Below are 20,144 nucleotides of genomic sequence, written 5' to 3'. Positions count from 1 at the left end.
CCCAACTTCTGTCACTTCCGTCAGAAAATTAGATGCCTCCTAAAATGCCGAAATCAATAAATAAGACATAAAATGCAGACACTCAAAAGTAAATCGGCTGGCCGGCGTTCCGTGTTAGGGCGTGATGGTAATGACACCAGGGCGAAGGCCACCTTCCCTCCCTCCGTCCTCCGCCCCTCAGAGGCCAGGCAGGTTTACATTGCCTCATGACCTTCACCTGAAACTTCTTTCCTTCATTCTGTATGTTTTGTTGTTTTCTCAAGATGGAGATTCTCTGAATTTTTGATGAGTAACATTATTGGTATATAAGGAAAGTAATGTACTTTCTTAAGTGCAGTCGCACTATTTTGACATTGTTCAGTAGAATGAGCCTTTACCTTGTAAACGATTCCTTATATCCTGACTAGTACATTCCCTTGGTTCGGTGATTCACATCATAGAAACTCTGCTTGACTAGCTTTTCCGAAGCGAAGGTCCACTCGTAGAGCCAAAGCCGGTGTAGTTTCTCAGCCCTTGTGAGAAATTATAGATGACAACCACTAAGACATGTTATTAATTTGGATTTTCTCATGACATTTTGGATAATCATGGTGTAAGTAACTCTGTTAAGTCTGTCCTTGTGGCAGAATTGGCTAGTAAAGAAGGCTTGTTTTATTAGTCACAGGTGGATCTTTCCAAGAGACATTTGGGGTGACAGCTCACGTAGTACTTGGAGGTTTTCAGCTGGGGAATTAAGGAACACAGGCCACAAGTTCTCGAGTAGCCTTTGTTACTGTCCTCCTTTATTGACACAACACACATTGTTTCTTATCTCCTTACACGCTTAGAGTTTTGATTCATTAGACTCCACTAGAGGAATTTGTCACAGTGTCTTATTTGGACCCTACATGCTGATGCCACTAACTCGAAAGGCACAGTTGAACTAGCGTGTGAATGTGAATCATGAGAAACTGCTGCCATTTTGCCATTTTTAGCTATTAAATGACTACATCATATGACTCAATTCAATATTTTACTTTAGTCAACTTCTGATGGTGGAATTAGTACTATTTGCATCAGGCCGTGCTTTGAAACCTGGGGCTTAGTTAGGTTCCCTAGCATGCTGGAGAGAGTTTTAGTAAAACCCAGCCTGGCCACTAGAAAGAATTCCAGGTCCCCTGAAATCTCAGGCAAGACCCCCAAACGGGGCTTAAAGAAATTTATCAGGAGGAAGGAGATGAAACATTTGTTATCCTCCATTTTTAAAAGTAGTGGGGACAGTTTTCACTTTGTTTATGGCATGCTATTTTTATTTTTTGACTACGATCATATTTTGGTTGAAACTGTATTTATATCTTGGTTGCACAGTGTGAAACAATATTGAATTCCAATTTACATTGTTTATATACACATATACATAGCATATAAATAAACATGTAATATATATTTTATAAACATACACATGTATATATGATAAACATAATAGGTATACACATTATACATAATATATAACGTATAAATATGTACACACAGATATATATATATCATTGAATATGACTGAAGAAAGAAGTTGAGCAGAAAATATAATTGGCATGCAAGAAAAACTAATAGGAAGGATAGAGCTAGTAATGATAATTAATACTTTGATATTCACAAAACCATTTAAAAATAATAAATGAACCACTCTACGACGAAAGTGTTCTAAATGTAAATTGTTGGCTTTAGTTTAATTTTTCTTTTGCTATTTTTAAAACTGATCTTCTTTCCTAGAGGAAGTTTTTTATTAGTGCACCTTAAAAATCCTTGAATAGAATAAGAGTAAGTAAACTATTCTAGATTAGTTTAGATATCTGCAGCCTTCAAATAACCCTGTATTTTCCTTTTCCTTGTATTTTTATAGATATGGTCCGGAAAAAGAATCCCCCTCTGAGAAACATTGCTAGTGAAGGCGAGGGCCAGACCCTGGAGCCAATAGGTACAGAAAGCAAGGTATCTGGGAAGAACAAAGAATTTTCTGCAGATCAGATGTCAGAAAATACGGATCAGAGTGATGCTGCAGAACTAAATAATAAGGAGGAACATAGCTCGCATGTCCAAGATCCATCTTCTGGCAGTAAGAAGGACTTAAAAAGCTCAGTCCTGAGTGAAAAGGCTGGCTTCAATTATGAAAGCCCCGGTACGGGAGGAAACCTTCCCTCCTACCCACATGATGAGGTGACAGATAGAAATATGTTGGCTTTCTCATCTCCAGCTGCTGGGAGAGTCTGTGAGCCCTTGAAGTCTCCTCAAAGAGCAGAAGCAGATGACCCTCAAGATATGGCCTGCACCCCATCAGGGGACTCATTGGAGACAAAGGAAGATCATAAGATGTCACCAAAGGCTACCGAGGAAACAGGGCAAGTGCAGAGTGGTCAAGCCAATTGTCAAGGCTCGAGCCCGGTTTCAGTGGCCTCAAAAAACCCACAAGTGCCTTCAGATGGGGGTGTAAGACTGAATAAATCCAAAACTGACTTACTGGTAAATGACAACCCAGACCCGGCACCTCTGTCTCCAGAGCTTCAGGACTTTAAATGCAATATCTGTGGATATGGTTACTATGGCAATGACCCCACAGATCTGATCAAGCACTTCCGAAAGTATCACTTAGGACTGCATAACCGCACCAGGCAGGATGCTGAGCTGGACAGCAAAATCTTGGCCCTTCACAACATGGTGCAGTTCAGCCATTCCAAAGACTTCCAGAAGGTCAACCGTTCTGTGCTTTCTGGCGTGTTGCAGGACATCAGTTCTTCGAGGCCCGTTTTACTAAATGGGACCTATGATGTACAGGTTTGTGCTTTGCGCCGCGATCTCTTTGTGCAGAAAAAAGTTACTAGGGAATGACATGTGAGTTCTTATATGCATGTTCCCAGTACCCAAGGAGGAGCCAGGTGCGTCCAGCAGAAGTGATGGACACACTTCATAGCTCTTTCATCCAGCGTGTATTCAGAGTTGTCTTTAGCTGCTTATCATGGACATTAATCCTGCTATTTCTATTTTATTGGGAAAAGTCTTTTCATGGAATTAGCTAGGCTTCATATTTCTGGACATATTTCAAAGTAATTTGATTTTTTGCACAGTCTTCCAAAAATGGCACTAATCTTTATGATTCTACATGGTAGCAGTTCATTCTTTGTTCTAGTTTTAGATGATAAATCTTTTGCTATAGCCTTTCCTTCAGGGAAGGTCTTTCTGTTGTCTTGGATTAGGGTTAATTTTATACTCAGCCCGATGTCAGATTAGACTAGATTTAGGTCATATAGATAACTACAGAGATATATTCTTGAAAAGGCAACATAATTGCAAGTGAAAATTTGGAAATAAAATTTTACTGTGATTCAAAAGAAGTCAGTGTGATTGTAAGTACTAGGGACACCAGAATGACCTTGTTGTAGGCCAATAAAGCATTCCCTTCTGCATTTAAGGAAAATAGTAATTTATGAAAGCATTTAGTAGTAATTTAGATTTCTACTTTTATTAAAACTGGCATACCTTTTTGATCTACTCTTCTGTCTTTAGTTTATGGCATATGTGAAATGAAAAAAATTACCATTTCAAATAGAATGAACTGCAGAACTGGCGCTAAAGAAATGTATTTTTTTCATTTTAGCAATTTTTAGTGTCGTCAAAACTCATGGTCAGCTTGAGAAAAATGTATTAGGTTCTCTTATAGTCTGTAGCTTTTTATTATATTATTGGGCCAGGAGATTTAAAAACATTAGATTTAATATTAACCTTCTTTAGGAGTGATTATTAGAAGTATCAGAGAACTAAGGAAATCACATTACACTTATTGACTGCCTAAATTTCTTAAAATATTGGTCCTTTTTGTCAACTCAACAGTGATAGTGCATTTGATCTAGACCTGTCTATTGGCCTAGTGCCAAATAAGAAAGTCAGGCAAAGGGGTTATAAATAAGAGGTAGTGTGGACATATTTTCAGTCCTTGTAAGAAGAATCAGAAGAGAAGTTTCTAAGTCTTTTTAAAATGCTAGAATGACAATCCTATCACTTTAAGGGAAGTATAAAAAAGAACTCTTAAAAAGCCAATTTCATCTTTGTAAAGCTCTCTTAAAAATTCCATCTTACTTTGTAAATTTCCACAAATAGAATTATTTCTGTGGAGCAGCAAATTAAGCCAACATAGTTATTATGCATGAAAGCTTCATGCTTTGAACTGCTGTCTTATTAAAGATCATTTCACTGTCTTATGTCAGGTACACTCTGCTGTCAAACTATGATTGGAAAGCAAATACGTGTTTTAGATAAAAGGGTTAGAAGTGAATAATGTCAGTATGCGAAATGGTGTTTTATAATTAGCAAGTAATACGATGTTAATACCTGGATTTCCGGCTGAGGTTTCAGTTTGTTCACTCTGGGGACGACTTCTGAGGGAAGCTGATCTGGGTTGTCAGAAAGGCTCTAAAACGAAGATTACTAAGGCCTATAGTTTGGAAGAATTCAGATTTTTAAACACACTTCCATTTCCCCCAAACAGTTATTTGTTAGGATCTTAGTTATTTATAGTAAAGTTTATGTTTGGGTGGAACGAGCTGGACACTTTTCCTGGGCAGTGGTTTTAGAAATAAAACAGATGTGTGAGCTATCTGAGTTTGAACTAATAGAACTAGAAATAAAACAGCTGATCTTAGACTACCCCGCCGACTGACTCCTTGCAAACAGCACACAGGAAAGAGGACAGAAAGAGGTAGGAGAGAGCACGCAGGAAGATAATCCTGTTAAGATCAATATTTTTCCAAAGAGAAATAATGTGGCCGAAAACAGAAAAAAAGCAGTGTGTGGAATAAGTGAGTGATGAGTTCAAAGAAACAATTGGATTTAGAAACAAGTCTAAAGAGAGTTAACTTTCTTCAAATTAGGAAGAGAACACTAAATATACTTGTAGGCTGAATGCTAATCTCGAATACTTTGCACATACACCAGATGTTGATGCAGAAACATGTCTAAAGATAAGTAACTTATTAATATTTTTATGCTGAAATAAATACTGAACAGCTTCCCTATATGCATAAACTGAATAAAAGCACATCTGAAATTCCCCTTTTTACCCACACGTCTGTCTCTGTTGCTGAAATGCCGTTTGAGAGCTTCTTTCCTCAGCGCTTGAATCGTGTGGCGACTGAAAATTGTGGGAGAGAAAATGCTGACTGTAGAATTTCTTTAATGCAGTTTTGTCAGAAATTTTTAGTAAGTTAATGCTTGTGCATATTCTGATAAAAAGATGTTGGTAAATATGAATATTACAGACATTCAATTTTAGGCATTATTTATTGAATCTGTAATTTAAGCTAATTGAAGAAATAGATGAGCAATTCATTAATCTTTTTCAATTAAGCTGGCCTTTTTTTTTTTTTTTTTAACATTCAGGACACTTGGTGGTTAATGATAGATTTATGATACTTTAGGTCAAGAAAAAAGGAACAGGAGGCAGAATAGAAGACTTAAGAACTCTACGACTTTGATCTATATTTTGATTTGACATGGATGATTTTAAATAATTTGAACTGACTTGAGTACACCCATGAGATATACAGTTGGAAAAAAATAATTTAAACAAATTTTAAGATTTCCAGTTCTGAATTCAGTTGGGGGGACTAATTGAAGTTTAGACATACTTGTACCAACAACATCCACTTCTGTGTAAATTTTATTACAAGCAATGAAGTCAAAGAATCACAAAGTTGTGAAAATAGTGTCAAATAACAGCTTTTCTTTGTACTGCATAGTAGACAACAGTAGACAGAGGCTCAGCTGGATAATGGGGGTCACTTTAAAGAACAATCAAACCAGGATAGCTTTTACAGAGTCTGTCAAATTCAGATACCCCAAATGCCACCTTGAGATGCATACCTAACCCTGAAATCAAGAGAGGTGGATTCTGCACCAAGGAAAACAAGAAAAAAATTAATGGCTGGCTTAGGATGTTGCTGGGATGTTAGTTTTTCAATTTTTTAAAAATCTTCCCTGCTGCTTTTATCAATTACTATGCTTAAATTGTAAGAAAAATAAATAATGGACATGGCATGATTTGTAAGCCCTTCGTATAATTTTTACTACCTGTATTCAACCTTTGAGGCTCACATAGTGACCAATAATAGGATAAGAGATTGAGTTCTTCAAAAAGTAATTACAGCTTCTTTCTTTTTAATCTGCTTTCTTATGCTTATATTTAAACCATCGCTGAACGGAGGCCTGTGTTGTTAAACATGGACTTTGCTGTTTCATTAGGGCTTAATGTGCTGTGCATTAGGGCGTTTGCCTCATCTTTATGAGGGAGCCTTAGCCCTCAGACCAGGTTAATAAAAGTTGGAGTCCTGTCTAGTTGTGCTTCCCACGGGAAAGTGTTTTAGCTCTCCCAAGTTTATAAATGCTCACGATGTATCTGTTGCCTTTTCATATTACTAAACCTTTTCTGTTATTCTGCTTTATCCTGGACTCCAAGAAGGTAGCTATCAGGTTCCAGCTATTAAATTCATGTTGGCCGGTGATGAAATTCTAAGGTTCACAGAAGAATGTCACTATTAACTTACCAGTGACTGTCTTGTGTTTGATCTTGGAGCACTACATTTCTGTTCTGTAAATATTTTTATCGGAGTTGCACAATATGTCATGTTAGAGGCAGGAAGAACAGATTTTAGAGATAGGAAGTCATCTTTTGTATTTGTATTTTCAACATATTTAACTCTACGAACTTTATAGATCCTTAACATATGCCAGTATATTCATTTGGACAGGGGGTTACAGTTTGGTCTGGAAAAAAAAAATCAGGGAACATTAATCTCATTTTGAACTGTTTTGACTTTTCTTGAATTTTACTTCCAAATATTTATTTTTTGCCTCGCAGTTTCCTTTGATCTGGAGTAGGGGGGAAGTTGTAGATCTTAGCAGGTTCTGTTTCTTTGTTTTTCTGAGCCGAGGACAATTGCACTTTTAGAACGACTGGTGAATGAGACTTTAATCACTTCAGACTGCCTGTGGAGTACAGAATGTTTGGCATATGAACCCATACTTATTTTCAGTACTGTGTCTCTTTAACAAGAAATAAAGTGTACAGAATAAAACATATGCTCACTCTAAGGCCATAAAACAAAGCAAAGTTCTGTCATTTACCAGGTTATTTTCATCATGGAGATGGCCAAACTGGATAATATAGTCATCTGGGTAGAATAGAGTAGTTTGACCATCCTCAGTAATCCTTTTACCTGCAGGATGGTTACATCTCCACTTGGCTTTGTTTCATGAGAGTCAGTAGGGTAAATGTCCATTCTTCTTTGATTTTGTTTTACTCTGCCATCCTTTAAAAAACATGTATCGCTTTCTTGAATGTCAGTATTTCTCTCCAGGCAGAATGTTTAGAAGAAGAAATGGCTACCAGTGCATCAAATCAAATTTAACATTATTCAACCCTTAATAAATATTTTATCCTCTAATGGCCTGCTCTGCTAACCATATCAAGTCAGCAGATTATTCAGTGTTTTTTGCTTCTTGTAATTATAGCGCACGTGCAGCTGTTGGAAACATAGAAACGTAAGTAGTGTCCTGATCCCAGGAAAGTTTGGAGAAGAAGAGTTGTTCCCTTTCACTTTTTCATTTCCTTCATAGAGTCTATTTCTAAGAATCACTAGACCATAGAATTCCTCATCATGTGATTCTAAAATTTCAAGTGTTAATATTTTCAGAATATCTGAAAAGATCTTTGTTTAGTTTTAATCGGAAGTCAAATGTAAAATTTATTTTTCTGTATTACTTTTAATTTGATCTACACTTCTTTCATCTGTTGGCTTACATAATTAAAATTACACATATCTTCTGTTTACTTTTTCTAATTTTGGATGGACTTCTAATAATAACTAATATTTATTAAAGGTTTCATATGTGCATATGTAGCTCTAAGCTCTTTACATGTATTCATTAACTCGTCTTCATAAAAACCCTTGAAGTAGACACTACCATTATGTCCATTTTAAAAAAATGAGGAAACAGGCATAGAGGAATTAAGTAACCTGCCCAAGATCACAAGAGTTGTGTAAGTGGGGTAAATGGGATGTAAACCAGGGTAGAGAGGCTGTAGAAGCCTGTCTTTACAACCAATATGGCATACTGCCTTCCCAAATATAAGACTGAAGTTTATTGGAACTAGAAGAGCAATGGAAGGTAGGCCAACTGCATATAAAGAGGAGATATAAGACTGGTTATTCCCAGCATATGAATCACATTAAATTTGGGGACTTGAGTGATTTCTCTGAGATTGTCTCTCGTCCAGTCTGTATAGTGTAAGACTGCCTTGTTTGAACTTACTATGGTTATAATTGAAATCACTGAAAAGCAAATTAATTTTTTCGATTTGCCTTGTTTTTAATTACTGTGATCCATTTTCACTGGTAATTTTGCTACAGAAACTAGTTTTGATAGACTGAGCAAGGGCCAAATTTTGATTTAATCAATTAAGGATGGTGCAGTGCTTTATCCTCAAATTAAGGAACATTTCATCCATGTATTTGATTTATTTTATATCCCCCTCATTTGGAGGACTTTGCTTTAGGAATGTATGATTTAATACATGGCCTGAGAGTTGTATTCTCATGTTTTGGTTAACTAGACACAATCTAGTTTGGTTTTTCTATGAAGATTAAATGCTAAGGAAATACACCCAGATCCCATTAATGTTTTCCAAGGCTGTGTAATAAAAGTTTCATCCTTGGCCTAAGAGTGAGTATGGGATTGGGTGTGGAGGCAGCGAAAAAATCAGAACACCTTTAGAGTGTCTAATTTGAGTGTACTGCAAACCTCATCATGCTTGGAGCTGTGCAGTTTTCTTGGGTACCGTGGGCTGCAGTGAGGAGCTTGAGAATTCAGGACTTGTTTACTTGTCTAGTTGTTCTCGTTCAATATTTGGAGGACCTGTTGATGGACAGTTAAGGGACACTTGAATTCCTTCCTTAGTCCAGTAACATTTTGGGAATCATGTAATCAACAGGGGTTTGTTCTAAGACCTGTTTTTCCAGCTGAGAGGGTACAACTCCACCTTGATATTCCATTGGCACCTCAAAGTCAACACGTGTAAAACTGAAGTTGTTAGCTACTCCCTGGAAGAACTTTTTTTTTACCCTCCTTTGCTCTATTCTCCCATTTTCAAGTCTGCCAGGCTGGAAATGTCAGTTCCGCAGAATTTCTTTCTGATAGGTGTCTCTCCCCAAATAATCGAGTAGTTCGTCTCAGTCTTCCCTTCTTTATTCTTTTGCTGCCATTGCCCTTCGTGTTGACTTAGTACATTCTTACTGGTTTCTTTGCTTATTTTCTTTCTCCTTCTGTTCCCGTCTGTTCTCTTCTTTCCTCTTCTGTTCTTTTCGCTATTCCTGCTTCCTGCCCTCCCTTCTCTTCTTTCCTTCTGTTTCTTTTTTTTTTCTGTTTTTTTTTTTTCTCCTTCCTTCCTCCTTCTCTATCCTTCCTTCCTCGCTCTTTCTCTTTCCTGTTCGTCTCCCTCCCTCCCTCCATTTCTTTAATTTATAAAAACTTTAGATCCGTCTTCTTAACATTTTGTAGGAAGTATAGGTCTACTTTCTATAAAAAGTTTATCATTCCAATTGCATTTGTATAATTAAATATACATTGTCCAATAAGAAACTACTTTTCCAAATTATCTCTTAACTCCACCCATTTCCCCTCTACATTTCCTGAGAGCGACTTGCACAGTTTCGCCCTCATTTCTGCTTCCTCGTTTTGTTTCCTGCACCTGAAAAACCTTTCCATGATCACTGCCTTTGAGGCTCATCTCAAACACCAGCTCATCTGTCCACAGCTGGGTCGTCACCTCCTTCCGGAAGCTAATGCCAACCTGTCAGTGTCGATTAGGTCTCTTCCTCTGTGTTGTCATGGAGCTCGGTACATCTCTCAGCAGAAACCCATGTTCCACTGTTGTCATCGATTGACTTGTGAGCTTTCTGCAATAAGCCACAAATATGTTGGGGTTTTGAACTAGGTCACTTTTGCGTATATCCCCAGTGCTTGGCACATAGTAGGTATGCAACAAAGCAGCCTCCCCTGGAGGAAAGACGTTCCATGGTAATTCGACTCTCTGTTTTCCCCACTAAGACACTTCAGAGCACACATGCAATTTTTATTGATCTCCATTATGAGCCAGCGGCAATGATGAGTCAGTGCTATGGAAAACACACTCAGCTTTATAATTCACTCGCACTGCATTTTTTTCTTTCATTTTGCATTTACTCCCCTGAAAGACTGTCTTCCAAATTGTTGAGACTAACTATAAGATTTATTGGTATTCTATCAGCCCAAATACCAAATAACCATAGGGAATTAGTTCAATATTCTGCTGAGTAAAGTGAGAAATCCAGGTGGGGGTCAGCTGTTTATTACTATAGTCCAAAAAGCTGACGATTAAAAAAAAAAAATGCATGTAATTAAAAATATGTAGTATTTTGCCCTTAAATGTGCCCCTTATACCAATTCAAGTTTTGGTCCTCCTCCCACCAAAATTAGTTGGCTCTTATAAATTCGGATGAGAAGGGTGTTTATTTCAGTTATTCTGGTGACATAAGAAATAGGCTAAATGGCATGAGCCTGAGATGATTGACATCTAATTAGATTTGTTACTGAACATTTTAAACATTAATCTCCACCAAAGGCACATCATTGAGGAATATTATATGCTCCAGTGTTTTTTGAAATACAGTACAATGCAGAAAAATTCCTTATGTGGATTAGCACATCAGTTCTGACTCTAGATATTTTCAGCCAAGATCGGCCCTTATAGATATATTCACTTTATTTGTTGTAACTTTTGCATTTGAACAGTGATTTTTAAAAATAACTTAGCGTTTTATTGTTAAGGTTTTACTTTTTTTGACTATCAGCCCAAAACCTCAAGTTCTCAAATTAGTACCCTCCTAATTGTCTCTGTTGCTATCAATTATAGTACTTGAAAATGAACCACATCTGAAGAAGAGTTTGTGTTTAGTTCAAACAACTCTTTTTGTTCCATTGAACGTAAGTACATGTGCTAAAGTGTCATTTTCAGAGTTTTCAGGCTTTAAAAAGTCTTATTCTTTGACATGCTCTTTTAGATATCATTCATACTCATTTTCGTTCCATATTATTAAGAGGCAAAGAATAAATTGAGGTTAAAGACTGTGAAAAAAAGCCAAACATATTTTTAACTTTTATATTGAAACATTTTTGTGAAAAGACATATGCATATAAATTATAAATGAAAGTCATGCAACATACCACATGGAAAGAATAGTTTTTAAAACTAAGTTTAAAATAGAATAAAAAGTCATCATGCCCTTAAATCAGTGAAAAACAATTGAATAGGTATGTTGAGTGTTTCTCTATAACTGTAATTTATAAGTGAATGGTCATTTGATTTTGGATGAAAGATGGATTTTGTCCTATTTTTTGAAGAAGCCCATATATGTCAGGTTGAGTCAATAATAATGGGGCCGTGATTTACTATCACTTCCTTATCCCAGGTAATTCAGGGCCTTAGTGAGTAATTTCTCTCTGTGCTCAAATCTTCCATAATGAGTTCATTCATTCAACCAGAATGTATTGAGTCCTTGCTTACTTCCAACGATAAATAGAATACCACCCTTTTAGTCCAAGAAGGAATAAATATAACAGAAGCATTAGCTTAGTAATAACAGCATAGAACTTTTTTATTTACACCTAAGGTTTCTAGGAGCCACAAATTTATGACTTTTGTCGCTAAATGACTTCACCATTTTCCCTCTATTCGGTCTTCTTGCTGGCAGGGTAAACTAAATTAAATAATTCATTTTATTAAATAATAATCCAGTGTATGTAACTAGCACTGTAGAGTGTGCTGTCTAATATTATATTCGCTAGCCACATGTGGCTATTTTAATTTTAGTTAATTAAACTAGGTTAATGAAAAGTTTATAAAAACTACCTGAATTTAAAAGTCACTTCTTCAGTTGCCCCAAGTGCTCAGTAGCCACATGTGTCTGGTGAATACCATACCGGACATGGTAAACTACAGAATGTTTCCAGCATCCTAGAAAGTTCTTTTGGGCAACGCTTACCCAGAATTTGCAAATCACTTTTAGATACATTTACTCACTTGACCCTCACGATAATCCTATAAAGTAGCAATGTATATAATATAAAATATGTTCATGAAAATGAGGAGATTGAAATTCCAAGAGGATAAATAATGTGTCTTTCCATAGAACTTCCCTTGGGAGCAAAGAAATGCAAGTAAAGATAAATGCAAATGAATAAAGAATTCTATCTATAAATTGTGATCTTCCAATGTAATATAAGTAACTTAAAAGAAATGTGGTCTAGCTTGTTTCCTGTTGTAACCTGATATTTATCACAGAGATGGCACAAGTTAAAAGGTAGCTAATGATTGGATGAATGAATAATTGTAATGTTTGGTCCAAACAGAATTTACAACTTAATAGAAATTTGAAAATGTGGATATCCATATCAAAAGGACCACTGGATTAATGGATTATAATCAAAGATCTAGTTAGCAAAAAAAGAAAGATTGAAATTTATAATCTTTATACTGCTTGTGATCTCTTTTTAAGTATAATCATAGGTAGGAAATGATAAGTTGTTCCTGCTCCTTGCTTGTTTTAACCACTTGAAAAGTTTGAAGTAATTCTTTGAATGTGTAGGCACTGTTTCTTGGCAATAACATGCAATAAATTCTTGCTGCACACATTTATTTTGCATAACTGTTCTTGCTATATATTTGTGTTTCACCTAGAAAATAATTATTTTAATTAACATATGTGAGTCATGAAAATAAAATGAATATCATTACTAGTCTTAGATATGGCCTCCTAAAATAATAAATTACGTTTTATTTTTAGACTGGCATATAAATGATACACATCAGTTATATTTCACCATAGCTTAAATGTACATCTCTTACAAAGTATAAAAATGGCCACGAAGTAGCCTTTAGATCTTCTTCTTGAAAGAGAAAAGGAATAGAACATGGTGATTATGTCTTCCAAAGTTGGCTTTATAAGGTGTAATATACGTAATGCTAATATTACATTAACAATTAATAATATAAATACTAATATGATTTATTGCTCTTTACCAAAAAGGCAAATTGATAACCAGTGGAAGTGTCAGTCTTTTGTTCTTGCCATCAAATAAGATCCTTTTGATTTTGTTTGTTTGTTTGGGTAGTTTTGAAAGAACAATTAGTAGTATGAAGGCACTCATCAGCATAAAATATATAATCATTAAAAGCATCTTAAGTAACAGAATTGGCTGATTTTTCCCTGGGTATAAAATACAACTTTTAAGTAGACACCACCAACTTAAAAGATTTAATGCAGTCATTATAGTAGCTTAGTTTATCCTAAACCAAAATGCCTTACTGGCAGGTGGATTTTTTTTTTTTTTTAAATATGAAATGGCTTTCTTTTATGGTCTCTTCAACCTGATGGTAGTTATTCTTTGCCTGGATTTTCTGATTTTTAAAGTTGTCGAATACCACAGAGAATGTTATGGTGCTTAGTAATAATTTAAAATTGCTTCAAAATTGTATGTTTGGGGATTTCTTAAGACTCTATGTGCTCTTTGTTCAGCCTTTTCAGTGTGGACATGGAGCATGAGACTTGAAGATTGCAAAAGCAGAGAAATAGTGATGATGTGTTGTGGTTTCTCAGGCATCCCCATTCCACAAGCAGAAGTTAAAAACGTTTCATATTAGGAAGCCTGACAACTTTGAAGCAATGTGGTAGCTAAAATGAGCAGATTTCCATCTCTAGATTACGTTAACTAGCTTTCTTTGCTTCCATTAGAGAAGAACGGGGGAGACTTCTGAATTGCCTGTACTGATTCAGATTGAAGTCCCTGAACAAAGTGCCTGAGTTGATGGCATCCCATTTAAATGTTTTGTTTTGTTCTTGAAAAAAGGTTTTGCCTCACCTCCAGTGACTTGGGAAATAGATGGAGGAATTTTGTGATATTATGCATTGCGTTTCGGTGCAGATTTTAGTCACTGTAGCTACTGAAGTGCTAGGTTAGAGTGACGAATAGACTGTGTCCTCATGTAGCCTGACCCTGACATCTCTCACATCGCTGATTGTCAGGTGCTGCCAGGGTGGGTGCCCCCATTCTTCCTAGATGATGCTCTGTTGTTGACAGACTAAAATCTGTGTGCTTGCCATGATGGATATAGACATTGTCAACAGTGAAACACTGTCATCCTTCAATTAAAGGCTGTGGGAGATCTTCATAAATTATTATCTTAATGTATAGTAAATACTGAGCTTTTCTTACACATTTCCTAGCACTGTAATATTGGAAACAAATTTAGAGGTTGTCTCAATTAGGGAAGATGTTGTTCTTCAGAGAGGTTAAGTGATTTGATCGAGGTCACACCTCTCTTTAAGTGGAAGAGTGGACTTTCATCTTAGTTCTGAGAAATGGAGGTATAAACAAAGCTCTCAATGTGCTAAAGCAAGGGTATTTGCATATTAAGTAGAACGCTTTAAATGTTTTTGAGATAGTTGAGACTTTTCATGGAGTGATTTAGACATGAGCAGTGATCACACATGTCAGTTTTGAGCAGCTGTTGAAGAAGGCAGAACACGATTATGCCACGTGCTTAATCTGTTACATCTGGTTGCTGGAAAAATTCAAAATTTTTCTGATAGTTGGAAGAAAGCATTTCTCCCTCCGTGGTGTATTTCACTCAAAACTTCTATTTTAAAACAGGAATTTTGGCTACTCGGTGGTGGCATGTAGTTAAGCAGCCCGTTGAGGTGCTCGCTGTGAGGGGAGGAAGAGTTTTATATTAAGTGCCCTTCGAACCCCTTCATGGCCTGGATGCTATACGAGTTTATAGTTTCTGGTAGAAAGCAGAGCTGCAATGATTTTCGTGGGAGAGTTATTTTTTTCGGCCTTTGAACATCCCCATTACCCACTCTTGGAGGGGGCTGGGCCTTTACTATGAGACAGGGCCTTAATCTAATAAGGTCCTGTTTATCTTCGTTTTCTTCTTTTTATTTGTCCTACATTGGGAAACATTTTAAACCTGTATTTCTGTCCTCCTCCACTAAGATTTCAAGCCCATTGTATTAATTCCGTTCTTAGTCTAATAGTACATGCTTGGGTTTTATTTACAAGGCATTTTGTGCGGTCATTTTAGCACCATTATTTTAGCCCCCGAATGAACTTCATCTTTGCCTGCAGTCTCATTGCTGTAGAAACTGCACAGAGGATTTCCTTGGAGAACGTCTGCATTGAGTAAATCTCTAAGCAACTGTCTCTGGTTTTGACAGCAACCCTTAGCTTTGTGAGAAGAAATCCCATGTGATTTGGATGCTTCTGCAGGCACTAGATTTGAAGGAGGTAGTAGTAAAATCTACTTCACTGAACATTGTTTTCTTAGTTTTTTTTTTTTTCTAAAAAGTATATATTATTAAATCCTTTGAAATGGAGGTAGTTCTTTTATTATCTACCTTCATCTGATACTTTGGCCACAAATGGTTAGCATAATGAGCCTCTCATAGAGTAGTTATTGAATAATGAATGGTGAGTTTATTTGGCTCTGATTATTGAAGTGATTTCTTAATAAGACGAATACTGTTGCATTTTTTGATGTGGAATACTTGACAGTGTCCCCACCTTTCTGCTGCAGAGAGTGCCAAATTACCGATACTTTCAAAGTAACATCCATCTCTTCTATACCAGGTCACTTCAGGTGGAACATTCATTGGCATTGGACGGAAAACACCAGATTGCCAAGGAAACACCAAGTACTTCCGCTGTAAATTCTGCAATTTCACTTACATGGGCAACTCATCAACTGAACTAGAACAGCATTTTCTCCAGACTCACCCGAACAAAATAAAAGCTCCTCCCCCCTCCTCTGAGGGCGCAAAGCCTTCAGAGAAAAACTCTAACAAATCTATGCCTGCACTTCGATCCAGTGACACTGGAGACTTGGGGAAGTGGCAGGACAAGATCACAGTCAAGGCGGGAGATGACACTCCTGTCGGCTACTCAGTGCCCATCAAGCCCCTCGATTCCTCACGACAGAATGGTACAGAGGCCACCAGTTACTACTGGTGTAAATTTTGTAGTTTCAGCTGTGAGTCATCTAGCTCACTTAAACTGCTAGAACATTATGGCAAGCAGCATGGAGGAGCGCAGTCAAGCGGCCTTAATCCAGAATTGAATGACAAGCTTTCCAGGGGCTCTGTCATTAATCAGAATGATTTAGCCAAAAGTGCAGAAGGGGAGCCAATGACCAAGGTGGAGAAGGGCTCTAGTGGGGCTAAAAAGAAGGACTTCTCCAGCAAGGGAGCGGAGGATAATATGGTGACAAGCTACAATTGTCAGTTCTGCGACTTTAGATATTCCAAAAGCCATGGCCCTGATGTAATTGTAGTGGGGCCACTTCTCCGTCATTATCAGCAGCTCCATAACATTCATAAGTGTACCATTAAACACTGTCCATTCTGTCCCAGAGGCCTTTGCAGCCCAGAAAAGCACCTTGGAGAAATTACTTACCCATTTGCTTGTAGAAAAAGTAATTGTTCCCACTGTGCGCTCTTGCTTTTGCACTTGTCTCCTGGGACGGCCGGAAGCTCAAGAGTCAAACATCAGTGCCACCAGTGCTCGTTCTCCACCCCTGACGTGGATGTGCTCCTCTTTCATTACGAGAGCGTGCATGAATCCCAGGCATCGGACGTCAAACAGGAAGCCAACCATCTGCAAGGGTCAGACGGGCAGCCGGCTGTCAAGGAGAGCAAAGAACACTCATGTACCAAATGTGATTTCATTACCCAGGTGGAAGAAGAGATTTCTCGACACTACAGGTAAGCCATATGCAAGGGAAAACATCAAGAAACTAATGGAAAGAGTCCAGGGGTCTGATTCAGACGTTGTTGGGAATTAGTGGTGAGTAGAGGAAGTTACAAGACAAGATCATCTGAAAGATGATGTGCATAAAACCACAGATTATGTATTTAGAAATGTGATAACTGTAGATTTTAATTTGGTCACTTGTTTCAGACCATTGACTTTTCTGTTCCATACCTGTTTTATACTATTTACAGAGTGTATTTTACAACCTGCAGTGAAGCTGATAACAATGTAGCATTTACTAATTTACCAAAATTGGTTTATTTGTCCTTGCTAAGTATTGCTCCGTATTCAGTAATTTTTGATGGAGCCTCTCCCAAATAGAAGGTGCCCACTATACTTTGTTCTATATTCCATAATTTGTTTGCTATTCCAACGGAAATAATCAGTTTGAGGACATGTTGCACATTTTTCTTTTAAAGTGAGATCGTACTTTTTGTGCTTTAAAAAATGGGGTAACACCATTGTTTTGCATACAAAATAAGCCGAAGGTGAGAATTCTGTAAAATGTGTGACTTTAGGTTTCTCTACACTCGCTTCCCTGAGCAAATAAAGCCGCTTCAGCAATTTCAGATTTGTAAACAAAATTAGGGTATGTCAGTGTGTTCTTCTTTCACTTTATTTACTTTATAAGTGTAAAATTTCCCAATTTATCTTTTGTGCTTTCTAGAGAAGAGTTTAGGATACACAACTTTATTTCATTTATTTATTCATTCCTTAACAAGTTAATTCTGAAAATGTGCATTGTGGCAGGCATTGATAATAAAAGAGGAAAGAACAGAAACAGAGCCAGTGCTTTCATCGAACTTACAGTAGGAGATCTTAACAGATCATTATAAGAGTGATGAGTGTCATAAAACAAGAAGCAGAGACCACCGTTTGAATATAATGACAAAATAGCCCAACGTGATAGATTAGAAATGCCTCCACGAAGAAGCATCGTTTAAACTGAGACTCAATTATAAGTGGGAATTAGTTCAGCAAAACCCTGGTAGCATAGCGTGTTCAGGTACAACTTAGTGCTTATTGGATGCCTTCTCGTTATCACGTCTCTGAACATCAAAGCGACGATCTTTATTCACGATTTTTTAGTGCTGTTCCATGCACAGACTCACTATCCTACTTTACAAATCTATTTTAATTTTTACATCTCAAGATTTTCAACAGTTCTTCTCATTTCTTTAAAAAGTTCTGTGCTTGTACTCCTGTGTGTGTTTTCTCAGTCATCAGAAACGAAGCCATTCATGCCCAACAATAGGCTAATAATGTTGGATGTTAATTTGAAGGGCATCCTAATGTTCACAGTGCATCTGAATGTTCAGAAAACACTTCCTTGAGATTTACACTGTTTAATTTATAAGGTCAGCCCTAGGAAAGACACAGTCCTGCAATCAAATATGTTCACACTTGGCGGTGAGTGTTTCTGGCTTCTCTGATGTTAGCTGCATGTTAATTTATTTCTGGGACTAGCAGACATTAGCCGCCTTCTGAGTTTTACTAGTGTATGTATTGTGTATGCACACTTGTTATGTGATATAAAAATTTACAGACATAAATGTGGACGCATATTTGTTAGGTGATGTAAAAATTAGACAATCCATTCTTTTTTTTTTTTTTTGAAAGAGGAGGCTTTTTCAGCTAGAAAATCAACCCAACACACACACACACACATACACACACACACACACACACACACACACACTCCCTCACTCACTCACACGCTGTGATACATCTAGATACTAGAGCACTTAGACGAGTGGTTTTTCTCAGGGAAGCTGAGGTTATTGCTTGAAACCTGTCTGGAAAAATACTTTGTGTGTTTTGGTTAAACAAACAAGTAAAATCCCAAGAACAAAAGTATGTGTAAAAATATTCCTGAATAATCTCAGAGTTTTGTTAATATTGAGTGATGAAAGTAAGGTCCAGAAGGAATAGACTAGTCTTGTCTTGTTTACTGCTGTGTTAGCATGGTCCCAGGATGGCTAATAGGTGCTCAGTGAATATCTTTAAATAAATGAAATCACTGTGAGTTTTTGACTTCACGTCGTTTGAATCAGCTGAGAACTCCATGGTAAGTTGCAGTTGAATCTTTGACTATTATATGGTCTTGAAACCCTTCTGAGGACCTTGAGTTTCACACAAAGTAACATTTGTCTGTGCAGTTTGGGTTTAAGTCAACCTCTCAGTATTTTATTCAATTAAAAAAAAATTGGACAGCACTTGTCCCTAGGGCATTAAAATAGCCTTTTACTTATTCTTTAAGCCCGTTGGAGTTTGTGAGATCCTAGGTCTTTTAAGGTGCTGAGTATATCTCTAATCTTCTTATGAAATTTTATAAAATATTTGAAACTTAGAGAATTACAATTTCAGGAGTCCCATATTGGTAGGAAGAAGCTCTATTGAAAGTTGAACAACAATGGAGGCTCCAGGGAAAGGAAATAGTCACGTGGATTTTGAAAACAATCTGCTATCAAAGCATTTTCCCCCAAATGCCACATTTTGAAGATAGTATAAAATGACAAGTTTACTATATTACAGTAGTATCTTTCTAGTTAAATTTATATTTATTCCTATTATTCATGTTGGGGAAACTTTCACCATAATTCTGTTATTACTGTGGAATATTCTAGACTTTTGACTGTTTTATATACAACACTTATGGTGCAGTAAAAAGGTAGTATAAGCTGAGACTTGTATAATATGTGAGGTCATATAGCTATAAAATAACTATAGCTGAGAAGCAGGAGAGTTGATTTAAAGCTATGAAAGAAAACACTAAAACTCCAAAGAACTAGGCTTAACCTGGGTTGAACTGCAAACATTATCCAGTCAGTAACTGGAACATGGTCAGTTCTCTTTTCTTAATGTTTCATATTTTCTTATGATATACCTCGCTCACATCGTGACTGAATTATTACGTTCCACTCATAAATTTGTTCCTCATACTCCATTTATTTTATTATTTAATTTAACAGTGTACTCATGCTCCAGTTACCTCCATTCTCCTCATCAAAATTTTCAGTGTTATAACTTATGTTTCCAGAGTAAGCAGGACTATCTTCCTATAAAACAACTATACTAAATAAAACATACTTTTTAATGCTTTGCTAGACTTCCATGAATTATAAAAGTTCTGAAGCTTTTCTCTTCTCCCCTTCACCAAAGGTGAACTAAACCCAGACTGGAGAGAAGTGACTGACTAACAATCATGGAATGTG

The 20,144-nt window shown here is 36.8% G+C and overlaps 1 protein-coding gene across 8 annotated transcripts in view; it reads left to right on the top strand.

Annotated features, from left to right (window-relative positions):
- TRPS1 (transcriptional repressor GATA binding 1) overlaps positions 1-20,144 on the top strand; it is a 235,974-nt gene that overhangs the window by 43,313 nt on the left and 172,517 nt on the right. For all 8 annotated transcript variants that reach the window (XM_016138170.2, XM_016138168.2, XM_016138165.2 and 5 more), the window contains 2 exons: positions 1,880-2,808; positions 15,751-16,880. In XM_016138170.2, the coding sequence (XP_015993656.1) occupies positions 1,882-2,808; positions 15,751-16,880 (2,057 nt within the window). In that variant the 5' untranslated portion in view covers positions 1,880-1,881. The remainder of the gene's footprint in view (positions 1-1,879; positions 2,809-15,750; positions 16,881-20,144) is intronic.

This window comes from Rousettus aegyptiacus, unplaced genomic scaffold (genome assembly GCF_014176215.1).
Source record: "Rousettus aegyptiacus isolate mRouAeg1 unplaced genomic scaffold, mRouAeg1.p scaffold_m13_p_15, whole genome shotgun sequence".
NCBI classification, from domain to species: Eukaryota; Metazoa; Chordata; class Mammalia; order Chiroptera; family Pteropodidae; genus Rousettus; species Rousettus aegyptiacus.
This window is presented reverse-complemented; position numbering and strand designations above follow the sequence as displayed.